General features: G+C 45.1%; 1 protein-coding gene across 1 annotated transcript in view; it reads right to left on the bottom strand.

The window, feature by feature from the left end:
• Positions 1-19,424, bottom strand: part of epha3 (eph receptor A3) — a 165,974-nt gene that overhangs the window by 36,263 nt on the left and 110,287 nt on the right. Inside the window, exons 10-13 of the mRNA XM_079517759.1 lie at positions 18,931-19,033; positions 18,424-18,488; positions 14,660-14,785; positions 4,361-4,546 (exon numbers count right to left, since the gene is read on the bottom strand). Coding sequence (XP_079373885.1) covers positions 4,361-4,546; positions 14,660-14,785; positions 18,424-18,488; positions 18,931-19,033 — 480 coding nt within the window. The remainder of the gene's footprint in view (positions 1-4,360; positions 4,547-14,659; positions 14,786-18,423; positions 18,489-18,930; positions 19,034-19,424) is intronic.

The following is a 19,424-nucleotide window of genomic DNA, read 5'->3' as shown; positions in this document are numbered from 1 at the left end:
CAGTGTAGATATCTGCTGATTTTGAACGGTCTCCACTTTTATAACCACTGACTCCCAGCATGGACGATGGGGGGGTCTCATCCTGTGTGTGTGTGTGTGTGTGTGTGTGTGTGTGTGTGTGTGTGTGTGTGTGTGTGTGTGTGTGTGTGTGTGTGTGTGTGGGCGGGGGGGGGCAGGGTTAGAGAGCTCAGAGGATAAAAAGGCTGGGATCTAAACACAGAGATAGATATTGTTAACAACTCCCACACACACGCACAAGCCTTGATGGACAGTTCCATTTACCACAGGCTAGCCGATGGCTTTTATCGTCCCAGACAGGGACACCCCACACACACACGCACGCTCGCACGCACGTGGCGACACAAGGTTCACACTTGGCAGGACAGATAAAGCCCCTGGACACATTTCCTTTGTTCTGCATGTGTGCATGCGTGTGTGTGTGTGTGTGTGTGTGTGTGTGTGTGTGTGTGTGTGTGTGTGTGTGTGTGTGTGTGTGTGTGTGTGTGTGTGTGTGTGTGTGTGTGTGTGTGTGTGTTTCAGCCAAAAGTAGCGGCGAGGTAAATGAGGTGTGAAAGTCTCTTCTGGATTATTAAGACTTAACAGAACTAGCTTTAATAAATCACCCTCTAGCAACGAGTGGTGTCACAGAGAGAGAGAGAGAGAGAGAGAGAGAGAGAGAGAGAGAGAGAGAGAGAGAGAGAGAGAGAGAGAGAGAGAGAGAGAGAGAGAGAGAGAGAGAGAGAGACAAACAGACATACTGTACATACGGAGGGAGAAGAAAGACAGAAGGAAAGAGAGCCTGAGTCAGGAAGACAGAGACGAGAGAGAGAGAGAGAGAGAGAGAGAGAGAGAGAGAGAGAGAGAGAGAGAGAGAGAGAGAGAGACAGAGAGAGAGAGAGAGAGAGCGCGCACAGGGGGAATGGACCCTGGTCCCGCATGCTGTTCCAATCATGCACATGTGTTCAGGGTCTCTCAACACACACACACACACACACACACACACACACACACACACACACACACACACACACACACACACACACACACACACACACACACACACACACACACACACACACACACACACACACACACACACACACACACACACACACACGCATTTCAGTCTAAAAACAGAAACCCCGTCCCGACCGCAGTCATCCGCAATTACAGATAGCATTCCTCAGTCTACGGACATTAATAGGAAGAGCGCTGTAAGATTTATTAGACAAATACAATCCCCATTTGATGAAAGGATTAGGCAAATAGAAAGAGCCTCTTTTCCACATCATCTCTGCTGCTTGGAGCAGGTTCAAGGCCCCATGATGAAACACAACGCATTTGGAACAAAGGTGTAAGGGCTTCTCTTTCTTTCTTTCTTTCTTTCTTTCTTTCTTTCTGTCTTTCTTTCTTTCTTTCTTTCTTTCTTTCTTTCTTTCTTTCTTTCTTTGTCCTCTCTAAGGAGAAATCATCGCTGTCTATTTTTTATTTTGGTTGGGAATATGGGAACTAAAATGTATAGGAAGTTAGGAACCAATTTAGAAAACTCGGCGAGGAAAGACAAATGACCCGATTAGGGAGAGTTTCCTAATAATAAAGGAACCATTGTTTTTTCGTAGGCCTATGGAATTTCAGTGGAAATAATTAGGGAAGGGGCTGATGATGACGACAGATCTTTAGAAATAATTAGGGAAGGGACAGATCTTTAGCCATGGCATCCGAAAGAGTGAAAGGGATCAAACCTGGCAAAGACAACGTGTGCAGCGTCATGGTGGTTATAGTGCAAGCTTTCTGAGACTGTATCTTAAGAGGCTGATGAAAGAGAGCGAGAGAGAGAGAGAGAGAGACATGGTAAATGGTAAATGGTGCATTTATATAGCGCCTTTATCCATGGCGCTTTACATAGATTGTGCATTACATTCACCCATTCACACACACATTCATACACCGATTGCGGCGGAAGCCTTGCAAGGTACCAACCAGCACATCGGGAGCAATTTGGGGTTCAGTGTCTTGCTCAAGGACACTTCGAAATATAGACAGGAGGAGCCGGGATTCGAACCTCAGGCCCATGGATCATTGGACGACCTGCTCTACCTCTTGAGCCACAGTCGCCGGCGAGAGAGAGCGCGCGCGCTCCGGTGGCGCAGTTGTAAAGTGCCTGCCCACTACCACACAGAGGTCCCGACCCACAGGTTGAGAACCAGTGCAGTACAGTACGTACCAGACAGTGTTGTGATTCTGTATGTATGTGATGATGAAACAGAGAGACAGAGACATCAGGACATGAAAAGACAACCCTGTAGGCTCTTATAGACAAACCCTTGCAGGCACGGGCCGACACAGATGAACGAGAGAAAGCGAGAAGAGAGAGAGAGCCATTATTGAAATGATGTGAGAGTAGGAGACAGACAGAGTGTGATACTTCATAAAGCTTTGTGCTACAGAGAGCCTGTGCCACGCCACGCTGCTTATATGGCGACAAAGTTCACAGTCCTTATTAGACTGTTTCTGCTGCGCTTTTCCCATTAAAGTGGGCGTGTGGTGTGTGTGTGTGTGTGTGTGTGTGTGTGTGTGTGTGTGTGTGTGTGTGTGTGTGTGTGTGTGTGTGCGCGCGCACGCGTGTGTGTTAATAGTGGCATTATAAAAGAGAGGCCCAGTAGGCAGTCAGCTGTCGGGCAGAAACCTTGCATCTCCTTTTTTTTGTAAACTACATCATACAAGATGTCGCACAAAAGTATAAAAAAAAAACGATCTACAACAAGATCACAACGAGCTGCGAGGCAACGTGTTGTGAGCTTGTAGCTATTTTCAACGTTTTAAAATGCGTGTAAAAAATAAAAAAATTTTTATATACAAGGTTTCCCATCTGAAAGCAACGATATGGATTTATAGGGTGGTGTGTGTGTGTGTGTGTGTGTGTGTGTGTGTGTGTGTGTGTGTGTGTGTGTGTGTGTGTGTGTGTGTGTGTGTGTGTGTGTGTGTGCGTGCGTGCAGTTGTGCGTGCGTGCAGTTGTGCGTGTGCACGTATGCGCACACGCGTGTGTCTGTGTTGGACACAGGCTTTGATCAGTCTCCATTGATCTGCAGAGATTTACACCCCGGCCTGCAGACAGACGGTCTCCGAGGGTCTGTAACATGGGCGTCGGACCCTCGCTGCACAGGGGGCCATTAGTCAACCATCTGATGTGTAAAACACTCTCCTGGGACCCCAGATCTGTGGGAGAACAGGCCTAGTGCAATACGGCGCAGGCTGCTACTGTTACAGATGGAGTGCCGTGATTTTGGTACTGTTTCTGTTTAGCATTACTCTAATAATAATAGACCCCCAGGTGTCTTCCCTGTGTATTTCTGGTTTCTCAAAAGGCCCAATTGAGGCCCTGGTCAAAAGGCCCGATCGAAATGACAATCACAATATCATCCCCGCCCCCTTTATCATACAACAACAGCTGTTGGTGCGGCTTCGGTTCAGGTGCACCACCACCCATCAGCACCCACCAGGCAAACAAATGGAAATGCATGCCCCACCCAGTTATTATGTCTTTGTCCCTTTTATGCCCTTATGGAGTTATTTGTCAGGCATGCCCAAATATGGAGTCTATGCAGATGTCAGAACATCATTGTGATGTCAGAACAGGCCAGCTCCATATATGGAGATCTATAGGGGTGATCAGGTGTGATCAATTGGATAATTTGGGCCCTGTCCAGAGCCTGGTGCCTGATGTACATGTTTTAGGGGCGAAAGATCAAGGCACTCCATCTAAAATGGTCTGTTAGAGAACACTAGCCCTGCTGCAACACACACAGGCTGCTGCTGTTGATGGGGTTGATGATCCATTTCAGACACCGTAAAGAATAATCTATTAGCGCTAGCCCTTCCTAGGGTTAATATTTGTTTTTAGTTCAATGTTTGCTTTAAAAACGCCATTGACAATGACAATGGGACCCAGCAACAACTGGTAATAGCAGGCGAAGAGGCGATAGTCGAAAAGTGGGCGGAGGAACGTCGTTCAAAAACATGAACATATTGTATCTTTTGTACGACATCGTCCGGCGATAGCCAATCAAATTCATGTGTTGCTTTGTTTACCCTCCACGCATAACAGTGGGTGATACGTTAATGTTACATATGGTAATGACAGCAGGAACGCCCACTCGCCCACTGAGTCGCCGGTGTTCGCCCGCTGTTAAAACGTAGGGTTATGCGATGCTCAGCCAATCGCAGGGCAGAATGGCACAACTTCCAGTCAAACACAACACGCAATACGTACGGATGATTCCATCCTCACATTTTTAGGACACGATTGCTAAAACTATTAGTTAGCTGAATAGTTCCATAACTATCGTGTGTTGTACTTACTGCGTGTGACCACTCCCTCCAGTCGGATGATGTTGGGGTGGTCAAACTGGCCCATGATTGACGCCTCGGCCAGGAAGTCCCGCCTCTGCTTGTCCGTGTATCCCGCCTTCAGCGTCTTGATGGCCACGCAGATCTCCTTCTTACTGGGCAACTTGAGACGACCGCTGCACACCTCGCCGAACTCTCCTACGCACACAGGCACACACACAGAGCAAGGGGCGGTCAGTCAGGATCAGGGGTCATCAATCAAGGGTATGCGCATGTAGCCTGGCTAATAAGCCAGACTCAAATCACACTGTCGTGTGGTATTTGAGTCTGGAGATGCTGTGTTTGGATCTTGTTTCCCGGGGGGCGGGTTCAAACATTTTCTCTTTGACGCAATTGGTTAGAGCTACTGTCAGTCAAAGGTCTCAAGCATTGAACGTCACTGTACCAAAGCCCGCCCATATTGCATACCGTGTCCCGATTGGCCACACCAGTTCTCTGGTGTAGGAAATGGGCGTACAATTGAGCCTCTCCAGACCGTAATCCGCCGTCAGGCAATTTCTTTTTGCCAACGGCTGATTCGGTCTGGCTTATTAGCCAGGCTAATGCGCATGCTGAAAGTGAATGGCACATCGAGTGGCAAAGCAACATGCAAAGTTGCTTTTCAAGCAGCTGGCAAAAGGTGACATTGTGCCACTTTAAGTACTCAATACTTGAATAAAGGTACTTAGTTACTCCTCCCCAATAATGCTGATGAGGTGTCATTAGTGGTAGCAGAGAGAGAGGCTGAGCAAAGAAAAGAGTGAATGACGCGTGCGGCCTGACTTAAATAGAGCGTGTAGCTGAACCAATTTCTACTGACCATTAGGACCACGGCCATGTGTGGAGAGCGTGGGACCGGCTCCACTCGGCATGCCTGCACTGAACTAACGTGATGCTCCATTTATGGCCCACATGAAGCAGGCAGAACATACACTACGTGTGCTTAAAAGCACACAGCAACGTCCTCTGTGATCCATTAAACTTGAACCCCAGCATCTATATTTTTTTGCTGGATGGATTAAGGCCAGATTCAGTGGTGGAAAAAGCACTCACATGTTTTACTATTACCTAGTACAATATATCCATACTGCAATGTAGAAATACTCAGTTCTAAGTAAATGTCTGGAATTAAAATGTACTTGATTAAAAGTACAAACGTATTGGTGTCAAAATGTACCTAAAGTAGAAATAATCATTATATGCAGAATGTTCCGTTTCATAAGTTTTCACATACTGTACAGTATTACTACTTTTATTTTAGCCTACTTCTGTCACAACTGCTTCAGCGAACCAATTTCACAATTATCACAAAAAGAATATTCCATCAGCGTGACTTAATTTCCATATTCACAGAGTTTATATACCGTACACAATCAAGGGATTATTATTTTCCATATTCCATATGCAGTAATGCATATTTAGCAGTGGTTCTCAACCAGTGGTCCGGGGACCACTAGTGGTTATTGAGGGGGCTAGGTGGTCCCCAGCTAAATGACATAAACATCTACAATTTACAGGAAGTCTACACAATTAGAGAATGTAGAATACTCGTTATGTTGGTCGACAATTGCCTGTTATCTCTCCTAAATGGTACCACATAAATACAGCATGGTATTGTGGGCAAAATCTTATCCAATGATAACAAATTACGTTTTGGGTCTGCGAGGCTACAGTACAACTCATCAAATGGTGGTCCATGGCTCAAACGGCGAATAAATAATGGCCCTTGAAATGAAAAGCCCTGATATATACCATTACCATATGCAGGGATTAATAATTTCCATATACAGTACACGGGGATTAACGCCACAGCGGGACAGCTATGTATCTGCTCTAATATTCATGGCTTGGCCCTCGTGAGCGTCAATAGGCACTCATCCATCAGGCAGACATGTTTATTGCTATTGGAGGGAAAAAGGAAGGGTCTCTCCGCACTGCAGCGGCGTTTCCCCTAATTCTCCGCGGTCACGGTGCGCGCCAACCAAAGCACGCACGGCGGCCGGGGGGCCTTTGAAATCCATCCGCCCACGGTCCTGATAACAATTAGTCATCCCAGGGCTGACCGCAGCACCGCGCAGAGCCGCGCAGACGTCTGGCCTTTCAACTTTCCATGTCCCCATTTTACAGTCCGAACGGGTGACTCAGCGCTACGGAGACCCTGGGAGGGGACCAATTAACATTCCAGGCCGGTGATGGTTTACTGTACACGTGTGTGTGTGTGTGTGTGTGTGTGTGTGTGTGTGTGTGTGTGTGTGTGTGTGTGTGTGTGTGTGTGTGTGTGTCAGTGTGTGTGAATCTCTGAATGTTTATTGCAGATTAATGAGATTAAAAAACATGATTGCATCTTCTGAAAACATGCAACATATCTACATGTAATTTGACAGATATATTTTCCTTACCATACATTTATTTACCACTTTCTACCTGGTATCTCTATTTTTGGGCATGCCATTATGGGCGAACATTTTAAATGTTTAAAACCATTTTCTACTTTTTCATCCACAAAATAGCGAAAAAGAAGAATAGGGTTAAGAATGATTACTAAATCATTCTCAAACGCAGTTTTACAATTAAAAGATTGAGATTGTGGTTAAGGTTCAGGAACAGGTATTTAGATAGGGTTAGAGTTATGCCTGATAAATACTTTGTGCATCAGACATAGCAGATCTACAAGCTCACAACGCGACCACATGGTGGCAGCGGTGGCTCATTGTGAGCTTGTAGATCGACTATTTTAAGTGTGCAACACCAGCACGCAGCTAAGTATAAACTGTGGAACAGTGGAATGCAGAAAATTACTGTCCAAAAGTGTTTTGTAAAGTAGTGTGTGTGCGTGCGTGCGTGCGTGCGTGCGTGCGTGCGTGCGTGCGTGTGTGTGTGTGTGCGTGCGTGCGTGCGTGCGTGCGTGCAGACGGGTCACTTCAAAAGACACCTTCCTCTGTCCATGACAGCTGGTGGCAGGTTTCTGGCCCAATTGACACACTGATCTGTGTGCGCACGCGCGCGCATGTTTGTGTGTGTGTGTGTGTGTGTGTGCGTGTGTGTGTGTGTTTGTGTGTGCGTGTGTGTGCATGCATGTCTTATTCGATAATACCTGTATGCATATGAGTGTGTGTTCAAGGCAAGCTGATGTCACTGCTGAGAAAAGACTCTCTCTCTCTCTCTTTCTTTCTCTCTCCCGCCCTCACCCCCGCTCCCCCCCCCCCATTTCCCGTGGCAGCTCCAGGATCACAGAGTCTGGGTCAAACTGTGGACCGGAGCCTGCGGGGTCTGGCAGAACTTATAGGAGGAATAATTACAACCTGTCTAAAAAGCATTCAGATCTGTCCAGGCTCCTCCCGGCCCGGCCCGGCCGGATCCGTTCCGATGGCCTCGGCCCCTTGGACAGACCAGACCCAGGGACGGCCAATTACACTGAAGGTCACCATTACTCTTTGTGTGGTCACTCACACAGGAGAGGACTGTGCGGAATGACCGCTTGATTAGCCATGCTAACCCGGCCGTGAATACTGTACATAGAGAGAGAGAGAGAGAGAGAGAGAGAGAGATGGGCTATGCTCTCATTGTGGTCAAGGAGTGGTGGAGACAGAGCTACTACAGTTAACACCTTAATTGCCCGGGGTTATTTAATCCATTGCATTATAGTGCCCAGTTGATTTATAAACACGGACCACTTTTACAAACGGACCGGATGTTGTTGTGAATGTGTGTGTAGCAGCTAACAATAGCCTCTCCACTCTAAAGGCGATCGACAACAACGGGAGAATAAATCTATCGCGACTAGCGACTGGACAACGGAGGGCCGTCTAACACAGGATATTTTTTCATAATTAGACGAGATGATTTAGATCGCGAGTTATTAATGTTTTAAGATTTTCGTTGTCGTCGGCTAAACAGGGGAGGGAGATTTTCGATGACGTCTCACTCTTGCGCAACATCGAGGATTGCACAACAGGCGCACCTAGGCTGTGGAGCGATGCGATCCGTTTTCATATCAATAAACTTTGTCTTTTGGACAATACTTCGTCTTGGGCGTTGGGCGCTACTAATAGAAAGGACAAAGAACTTCGTCCTGGACGCTGGGGGTGTTAATATATAGACTAATGCTCATGCTTTTCTGTTCTGTCTTTTTTCTGATACTGAATACGAATCATTGTATCATACAATAATGTAATGCTTTGGCAATATAAAATATGCTTTCCATGCCAATAAAGCATATTAGAATAAAGCATAATAGAATAAAGAAAAAAGGAAAGAAAGAAAGAAAGAAAGAAAGAAAGAAAGAGAGGAGAGGTGAAGGGAGAGAGGGAGGGAGACAGAGAGAGAGAGGCATGGCTTTTGTCTGGTAACACCAAATCACATGTTGGCAGCAGGTTCAAAGCCTTGTAGAACATATGCAGTCGACACACAGATGGCTTCAGATAGGGATGAGAGCTCACAGTACAACACAGCACAGCACAGCAGGCACGCTGCATTATTGTCTATTGTCCCCGGGCGGCCGTAGCTGCACTATAACAATAGCTCAGATGGGTGCTAAACCGTACAACCCAACAGAGCGAACACATCAAAACCATAAACCACCATGCATCACATCACAGGGGCTGCTGGTTGGTGTCGTCTGACCATCGTCTGCTCCTAAAAACCAGTCTGGGAAATAATGTAATAACAATGAAATCATTCCTATCTTGACTTTCTTTTTGCCCTAAACTCGGCGGGTATTATTAGTGCAACTCCAGGACGCCGAGACGGGTGACGTTGAAATGGATTGAAACCATGCATGTATTGTGCACTTTGGACATGAGGTGAAAGCCAGGCTGCCATGCAGTCACTTCGCCTGTACAGTATGTTACTTGAATTGATTTTTGTGCCTTTATTCCTTACAGGAGAATTCCAGACTATAGGCTTTCTATGATCCCAGAACGAGTGTTACAGGTGACATTTTAACTCCATCCAGTGTTTTGTGGTAAAATCCTTATTTTTAACGCTCTTTATTTTAGATATCTGTCGGTCATTTCCACAGTGTTTTGTCCAAAAACGGGATTTGGATGAAATCATGGGTGAGTAGTGAGTACAAACGCAGTGGAGAGGATTTTTCATTAGCGATAAAGAACAAGCGATTAACATAAGAAAACGCCTAGTCCGGAATTCTCCTTCAATATCAGTGGTTCTCAAATATTTTCAGGTCAAGGAACCTCCAAATATGCATTTGACTCCACATCGAAAGATATTTGAGAAAATGTTTTAAGAGAAATGTGTTCTTTTTTCACTGTCAGGCGGAAACCTAGTATGTCCAAAACCGTTCCATTTTTTATTGTTTTAAAACATCTTAAAATACAGAAAATAGCCAATTTACTGTATAAGTAAAGCTGTAGATCGATGAAGTAGGCCAGGGCTTTCATTTCCAGACCAAAAAATAAAACAATAAAGGTTGACAAATGCATATGTGAGGTTTCCCACCAGACAGTGATGATATATTTGATCTGTGCTTTGCCCTATGAATTACTGTACAGGTATGTATTCTGTAGTGAATATATGAAATATGAATTACTGTATGCATTCCATGGTGTGTACTGTAGTGTATATATGAGTGTATTAAGGGCGTCAGGCCGTTATGACAGCTTTACAGCGGGTTGCTGGGTCCAGAGAGACAGGCCCGGTTCGCCGCCCTGCACCGTACATTCTAAAACTAAGACCCCAGGATCTCTGCACTGGTCATAAATCGCTGCGCATTACTCTGTCTTGTCTGCGCCCAGCGTTACACATCAGCTAGGGAGTACGGGAGGAGAGGAGAGGAGAGGAGAGGAGAGGAGAGGGGAGGGGAGGAGGGGAGAGGAGAGGAGAGGAGAGGAGAGGAGAGGAGAGGAGAGGAGAGGAGAGGAGAGGAGAGAAGAGAAGAGAAGAGAAGAGAAGAGAAGAGAAGAGAAGAGAAGAGAAGAGAAGAGAAGAGAAGAGAAGAGAAGAGAAGAGAAGAGAAGAGAAGAGAAGAGAAGAGAAGAGAAGAGGCAACAGTAATGGTACAATACAAAATAAATAAGTGCGTGTGTTCATGCATGCTTGTGTGTTTGTGTGTGTGTGTGTTTGGGGGGGGTACTATTCCAGATGGATCTCTGAATATTCCTCATTCTAAGCATCACCAGGCAGGGAAGCTGGAAGTACCCTCACTAAAAACACCGGGACAACGCTCCACACGTCCCAAACTCTTCTCCCTTCTGGCCCCAAAACTGTGGAATGCACTTCCCGTTGCAATCAGAACTGCAGCATCACTCCCGATCTTCCGCCGTAGTCTGAAAACCCACCTTTTCAGACTCCATCATGGCCCATAGCACTTACCCTACCCCCCTTAAACAGCACTTCTTAGACTTATATAGCATTTGAAACAGACTTATAGCATGTCATGTAGACAGCACAATAAGTGCATTGTATGTAGTCATAGCACTTCATAGTATATATGTACAGCATAGTATAGCATATATGTATAGTTTATATGTATAGTGTCATTATATAGATATGTTCTAGTTATAGTTATAGTTTATATGTATAGTGTCATTATATAGATATGTTCTAGTCACATTAGCAAGGCAAATGGCTTCTTGGTTAGAGTGGGTGACAATGTTATCACACGTAAAGATGAAATTACCTACCTAGGTTCCATCCTGGAGGCTAATCTTTCCGGTGATAAAATGGCCACCAACGTAATCAAAAAGGTCAACCATAGAACAAGATTCCTTTACAGGATCTCCTCACTGGTCAACAAAAACACCTTGAAGACCTTAACAGGAGCCCTTGTACAGGGTTTCTTTGACTATGCATGCACCTCCTGGTACCACAGCACCTCAAAGGCCCTTAAAACCAGGCTCCAGACTTCCCAAAACAAACTGGTCAGGCTCCTACTTGACCTAGCCCCCCGAACCCACCTCACCCCTGCCCACTTCGACAGGCTGGAATGGCTTAGGGTCGACGACAGAGTACAGCATCTTGCAATGGGTCTGGTCCACAAGATTCGATACACCACCAAGATACCCATGTACCTGTCTAGATACTTCCTTAATGTTAACGAAGTCCACACCCACAACACCAGAGGGAGTGCAACGAACCATGTACAACCCAGATTCGGCACAAACAAGGGACTAAATTATTTTCGCTCCTATGCCACCAAAATGTGGAACGCCCTACCAACTGTCATTAAGACATGCGAATCCCTTGACTCTTTCAAAACCGCTCTCAAAGGGCACCTACGGACGGCTGCAATTCGAAACTGGCCCCTGTAAAATCGGAATCCCTCAAACACGAACACAAGGACAACACAAGAGACGGTCGCGGCCACACAGCCAACTCAAGGTATGGCCACTGAGCCAACTTGGGGACCCAACGCAAGGACAACACAAGAGACGGTCACGGCCACACAGCCAACTCAAGGTACGGCCACGGAGCCGACTTGGGGACCCAACGCAGCTCCTCCAAGGAAAACAAACAAATTAACGGAGCTGAACGTGAATCCCCCCCACCGCCCACCCCTTTTTTTCCCCTCACTGTATATGTTTCTTTTCCCTTTTTACCTCCTTTATGATGAATTCCTGTTCTGTCTATAGAAGTGTCTATTTGTACGTCTCTAAATGTTTTGATGATTTGAACATGGTGGACCCTATTGGAAACAAGTGTAATGCTTAATTGGGTCGTCCACTCACAGTTAACAGCCTTTGTATTGAGTTTGTGCTTGAAATGTACTGTAATTCTGCAAACTGTTAATAAATTCTTCAATCAATCAATCAATCAAACGTTCTTAGCTTACGCATGTTTCGCGATAAATGCATTTTACATATGTGATGTATTCCCATGCTTTTTGTTCTTGCTTAATGTAAGTCGCTCTGGATTAAGAGCGTCTGCTAAATGCCTAAATTGTAAATTGTAAATTGTCTATTAAAGCCCCCCCTCCCCCCCTCTCTCTCTCAGTGTCATGGTGCTATGAAGGGACCTCTCTCTCTCTCTCTCTCTCTCTCTCTCAGTGTCATGGTGCTATGAAGGGACCTCTCTCTCTCTCTCTCTCTCTCTCTCTCTCAGTGTCATGGTGCTATGAAGGGACCTCTCTCTCTCTCTCTCTCTCTCTCTCTCTCTCTCTCTCTCTCTCTCTCTCTCTCTCTCTCTCTCTCTCTCTCTCTCTCTCTCTCTCTCTCTCTCAGTGTCATGGTGCTATGAAGGGACCTCTCTCTCTCTCTCTCTCTCTCTCTCTCTCTCTCTCTCAGTGTCATGGTGCTATGAAGGGACCTCTCTCTCTCTCTCTCTCTCTCTCTCTCTCTCTCTCAGTGTCATGGTGCTATGAAGGGACCTCTCTCTCTCTCTCTCTCTCTCTCTCTCTCTCTCTCTCTCTCTCAGTGTCATGGTGCTATGAAGGGACCTCTCTCTCTCTCTCAGTGTCATGGTGCTATGAAGGGACCTCTCTCTCTCTCTCTCTCTCTCTCTCTCTCTCTCTCTCAGTGTCATGGTGCTATGAAGGGACCTCTCTCTCTCTCAGTGTCATGGTGCTATGAAGGGACCTCTCTCTCTCTCTCAGTGTCATGGTGCTATGAAGGGACCTCTCTCTCTCTATCTATGAAGGGACCTCTCTCTCTCTCAGTGTCATGGTGCTATGAAGGGACCTCTCTCTCTCTCAGTGTCATGGTGCTATGAAGGGACCTCTCTCTCTCTATCTATGAAGGGACCTCTCTCTCTCTCTCTCTCTCTCAGTGTCATGGTGCTATGAAGGGACCTCTCTCTCTCTCTCAGTGTCATGGTGCTATGAAGGGACCTCTCTCTCTCTCTCAGTGTCATGGTGCTATGAAGGGACCTCTCTCTCTCTATCTATGAAGGGACCTCTCTCTCTCTCTCAGTGTCATGGTGCTATGAAGGGACCTCTCTCTCTCTATCTATGAAGGGACCTCTCTCTCTCTCTCAGTGTCATGGTGCTATGAAGGGACCTCTCTCTCTCTATCTATGAAGGGACCTCTCTCTCTCTCAGTGTCATGGTGCTATGAAGGGACCTCTCTCTCTTTATCTATGAAGGGACCTCTCTCTCTCTCTCAGTGTCATGGTGCTATGAAGGGACCTCTCTCTCTCTATCTATGAAGGGACCTCTCTCTCTCTCTCAGTGTCATGGTGCTATGAAGGGACCTCTCTCTCTCTCTCTCAGTGTCATGGTGCTATGAAGGGACCTCTCTCTCTCTCTCTCAGTGTCATGGTGCTATGAAGGGACCTCTCTCTCTCTCTCTCAGTGTCATGGTGCTATGAAGGGACCTCTCTCTCTCTCAGTGTCATGGTGCTATGAAGGGACCTCTCTCTCTCTCAGTGTCATGGTGCTATGAAGGGACCTCTCTCTCTCTCTCAGTGTCATGGTGCTATGAAGGGACCTCTCTCTCTCTCAGTGTCATGGTGCTATGAAGGGACCTCTCTCTCTCTATCTATGAAGGGACCTCTCTCTCTCTCTCAGTGTCATGGTGCTATGAAGGGACCTCTCTCTCTCTCAGTGTCATGGTGCTATGAAGGGACCTCTCTCTCTCTCAGTGTCATGGTGCTATGAAGGGACCTCTCTCTCTCTCTCTCTCTCTCTCTCAGTGTCATGGTGCTATGAAGGGACCTCTCTCTCTCTATCTATGAAGGGACCTCTCTCTCTCTCTATCTATGAAGGGACCTGGGTGTTACAGCACATCTGTGATGAATACGCTCCACAGTCCACACACCTGACGTGAGCGCTGCACAGAGGAATGGAGATCACAAGTTATGAGTGTGCTCATTCCGTTTGGCCCTTTGGGTGCTGTAATGTGTGTGTGAATGGACTGGACGGACGGACCGTGCTCGTAACTTTTGACTGTTAGAGCGTTCCTGAGTTCTTTTTTATATTATTTATTATTTTATTTGTTTTATTTAAGGGGAACTTTGCTGATATTTTATTGATTTGTTTCATTGCCATCCCCTTTTACAATTTAGCAAACGCTCTTAATCCAGAGCGATTTACAGTAAACGAGGACTACACAAGGTAACACATCACATGCATAAATGGTCATCTAGGATCATAATCAGTAAACCATGAACCTATCATCAGTCCATGTACATACAGGCTACCCGTACATTGAAGCTACTGTATAAACAGTATAGAATGCCAGATCAATAATGACTTTGCATAAGCCCACAAGGTCGCCGAGGCTAGGGCAAGTGCTATTTCTTTCTGGCACTAGTTCTCAACACAAATAATGCAATTTTTGTGCACGTGTGTGCAAGCTTGCGTGCGTTTTTTCATCTCACCTGCTCCCACCACCTTGTCTATGGCGATGCAGGACGCGTCCAGCTCTCGAGCAAATTCGTGGACGGCCTGGCTGGGGTCCTCGTAGGTGTGGGGGTCCACGTAGGTCTTGACGCCAGGCAGACGCACTGCAGAGCACACAACAGCGTTAGACACAGACAAACAACCACGCAAACGCACTGCAGAGCACGAACACGCAGACGTACTGCAGAGCTCACAACAGCGTTAGACACCGACGCCCACGCAGACACACTGCAGAGCACACAACAGCGTTAAGCCCTAACCACACCATAGGGTCAAGACTGTTTTAGCGTTGTCCCTGCGGTGTGATATGTCTTGTTGCACGTTGACCCACATTGACCCTAGTGATTCATGGAATCATGGAATTCAATGGCCCAAACAACACCAAAGGGTCGAGACGGTTTTAGCGTTAACTCCTTGCAACCCGTTTGGACCCAAGGAGGTGGTGACCCTTTGGTGTGGTTAGGGCTTTAGACACCGACAAACAACCAGGCAGACGCACTGCAGAGCATACAACAGCATTAAACACTGACAAACACGTTGAACTAAGTGTGACTAAAAATGATGTCGAAAAATGTTCATCGACTACCTTTTTTCACCAGTAAAGTAAATACAAACAAAGCTAAAAGGACTAAAACTAATATACCATATATAATATTGATAATTTCGTCAACAAATAAAAACTAGACAAAAATGTTAGGGAAGGACTAGTGGAGACGAGATTCAGTAGAACTGGTTGCGCTCTGAAAATGGCGGATCTACAAACTCTTGTAGGCTATTTTCAGCATGCAACATTATCAACGCCCGCCAAAACACATGTTAGTCGAACAAATCAACTGTAGATTTAGTGCACTCTGGTAAATGTCGATATTGTAAATAGTACATTGTAATGTTTCAGATCAGTGATTCACAACTTTTCACAAGAACCCCCACTTTAATATGCATTAGTCCCTTTTTGATAACATACAGTTGTTTTGGCTTTACTTCTGTGAGCCCAATCGACACAGCATTAGGAAAAAACACAATCTGATTAAACTAACACTAACAATATGCTCGATAAAGACGTGTGTGTGTGTGTGTGTGTGTGTGTGTGTGTGTGTGTGTGTGTGTGTGTGTGTGTGTGTGTGTGTGTGCTTTGAGTAATCACATTATGTTGGTCTGTTGTTATAACTGTGTCTAATCACGTTGTGTTGATCTGTTATGTGTAATAATGCAGGAACACAGGCTAAAACGTGGGGCTGTCTAATGTTTCCTCACAACGCATTATTCATCTGTTGTAAATGCACTTACAGATGACATATCTGACCATTAATTGGGACTTCAGTGGAAAGTAGGAAGTCCACGCCTTGGGAAAGAGGGGGCATTTGCTCAGGTGTGGAATGGTGTCATTTCACACCTGGGCAAAATGGAAAATCAGGCTCGACAAATGAGAGGAAACATGACTTCCCAAAGAAAGATCAGGGAGGAGCTCATCCAGAGCTCATCCAGAGCACACAACAAAATCCCCAAAAGCAAACAATTTGATTATTTAAAAACAAAAATTCAATTTTTTTTTTTTTTTAATTTCACAAAGAAATATCTAAGAAAATCCATAAATTAGAAATTAAAAAGCTTAAGAAGTAGTGCAAATAGCAGATCTACAAGCTTACAATGTGCCACGAAACAACACATTGTGAGCTTGTAGATCTGCTATTTTCATTAGTCATTAAAACATTTGGGAACCATTGATACACAGTAGTATAGAGGTCATAGAGCAGGGTTCCCCAATAGGCGGCCCGCGGGCCATTTGCGGCCCGCGGAGCGCCCCCTGGCGGCCCGCGGAAGAATAAAAAAGAAAAAAAAAGAAAAAACTTTTTTTTTTTTTTTTTTTTGGGGGGGGGGGGGGGTCCCAGATATAAATGGCATTAAATGGGGGTCAGTAGCCTATGCATGTCAAACTGGGCATCCTTTTCAAATGGGGTCCTGCCCTGAAAATGAATTTTCAAGGCAAGACCTCGACCTCACGCGTGCGGACTCGGCCCCCAGCCTGGTACCCTAGTCAAAATATGGCCCTCGAGGAAAATTAATTGGGGAACCCTGTCATAGAGTATAGCAGAACATTTGATTATGTATCAAAGAATATTTGAAAAACGCCTAAAATAAGGGTAGTTAGATATTTTGGGGCACAGAATCAAATGTTTTATGATCATGATTCATCAGGAGCCATGGATTGCATTCGGTTCCAGCCTTAAAATAATTAATACAATAAATATTTTCAGCGAATCTCTATGGGCTGAATGGGTTTTCTTTTTTTTTCCTTTTTAATTTTTATCCCACAATTTGGCAACCCATTTTTTCACCCAGTGTCAGTTATCTAATGCAATCCTGCCAACCTGGGGGGAGCAACGGACTGACCTCATGCTTACTTCTATGCATGAGGACTGAGTCCAAGCCTCTTCTTTTCACCTAACAGGGGGGAGTTTCCCCAGTAGGACGTAGCGCATGGAAGAAACACGTTATTCCAACCAGTTCCTTTCCCCTCTATCAGGTGCCCTCACTGGCCAGGGGGGAGGCAAACTGAATGGGTTTTCTATCAGTGGAAATACAAAATGGCTGCTACCACGGCTATGCTCTATAGATCCGCAGTTTACAATGCGAGACACGACACACAACCAATTATAGCTGAGGCCTGAGATTCCCACAACAAGCTAAAAGCTTAGAGGAGTCTCTTTTTTCTGTTGTTTTTTCTAGTCAAATTTCAATGTCCCATGTCGACTGGGCACACACACTCAGTGTGTGGATCAGTGTTGCCAAGTCTGCTGACTATAAGCGAAATGTTGGAAGTTGCGGGTTGCAGTGTTTTTTGGGGTCTAAAGAGTAGTTGCTTATTTTGGGCTTATCTACCAATGTTTAAACCAGTTGTTCTTAAACTATTCATGGCAGGATTTGTCCAGATCTACAATCTCACAATGTGTAAAATTTGTGTCACAATCTGACAAATTGTGAGCTTGTATCAGCTATTTTCAAATGTCCGAAATGTATTATTTGAAAATGTAGTTACTAGTTACTTTTGTAGATTTTGATTATTATTACAAAACATACATTAACCACTCCAGCCCTCAGGTAAAAGTAGGCAAATTTGCCTCTGAGATGTAGTGGAGTAAAAGTAAAAGTATTGGAAATTGGAAATACTAAAGAAAGCACAAATATCTCAAATTGTACTTAAGTAGCCTACAGTACTTAGGTTAATGTAATTAGTTACTTTCCACGAATGCTAATTTGTCACTTAAAAAAAAAATAGCTTGCAGCTCGGCTATTTTCAAATAGCTGTTGGTATATAGGTGGCCCATAGTCACTTCTTCTTAGGCTTGTTTTCATAGACCCGGTTGCTTGTTTCTCTCTCAGAGTCTGGCAACGCGACTGTGGATGTGTGTGCAGGCTGTAATATCCATACGGTGGTGAGTGTGCAAATAAATCATGTGCCGGAACTACAGCAGATTACACATGTTGCTGAGTGGACTAATATGGCGCGGCACCAAGTCAAACAGTTCCTACTCTATAAAATAAACTCCAATCATAAAATGGAACACCAGATGCACAAACACCCATCAGCACACAGCTGATTTAGAGAGGCTGATGTCATGTGCATGTGCGCACACGCACACACGCACACACACACACACACACACACACACACACACACACACACACACACACACCTTGAAATTCTATACTTGAAGGACAACACACACAGTGTAATACTCACAGTGTCCGTTGCCAAAGTGCAGACGTTTCTCGTCGGGATGTTTGGATCTACTGCGGCAACAGAACCTGAAACCATGATTTATTTATTTTTTAAACAAAAAAAAAAACATGTTGGTTACATGAAGTGTATCTTCGTTTGATAATAGTCTTACTCAATTTAGTTAAAGTTACACAAAGCTGAGGCTATACTGTACATAATCCTTCTATGAAAACACGGAATCTCTGTCTGGCTGTTGGGTTCGTCTGTGGCCCTAATACTGAAAACTGGGGAGAAAAAACTAAAACAAACTACAGTAAAAGTATATTTACAGTACTTCATGCACTTAGCTTTCCACCACTGCATAAAGTGTGTTGATTATTATTGATCAGGAGGACAGACCTATATGATCAGTGTATTGGTCATTGATCAGGAGGACAGACCTATATGATCAGTGTATTGGTCATTGATCATGAGGACAGACCTATATGTGATCAGTGTATTAATTGGTCATTGATCATGAGGACAGACCTGCCGATGAGGACGTAGAGCAGCACGGTCAGAAGAACGATGGACACAGCGGAGGACATGGCGATGAGGACCACCTGACTGCTCTCACTGGAGATGGAGAACGCTGCTGAGAGGGGGGGCGGGGGGAAGACAGACAGACAGACAGACAGACAGACAGACAGACAGACAGACAGACAGACAGACAGACAGACAAATGCTCTTAGACTTTTATGTTAAAAGATTCATCATATCCGTATCGGCCAATGTTGAGTTTTGTTGACCTTAAAATGCAATATTGATAACGAGCCAATATCAAACTAAGCTATCGGCCCAGTGTGTGTGTGTGTGTGTGTGTGTGTGCGTGCGCATCACCAGCAGAATACCACATTAATTTAATATGACTGCTTTTTGATCCAGCAATCTAAACAGAGCTGTGTCTTTAGCCGATATAACCTTTTAGAATAATGATGTTAATTTTTTTTTTTTTTAAACTAGCCCCATCTGAGCCAACCACT

This window comes from Electrona antarctica, assembly GCF_951216825.1.
Source record: "Electrona antarctica genome assembly, chromosome: 13".
In the NCBI taxonomy this organism is placed as follows: Eukaryota; Metazoa; Chordata; class Actinopteri; order Myctophiformes; family Myctophidae; genus Electrona; species Electrona antarctica.
Note: the sequence above shows the minus strand (reverse complement) of the source record. Positions and strands in the feature narration are given on the sequence as shown.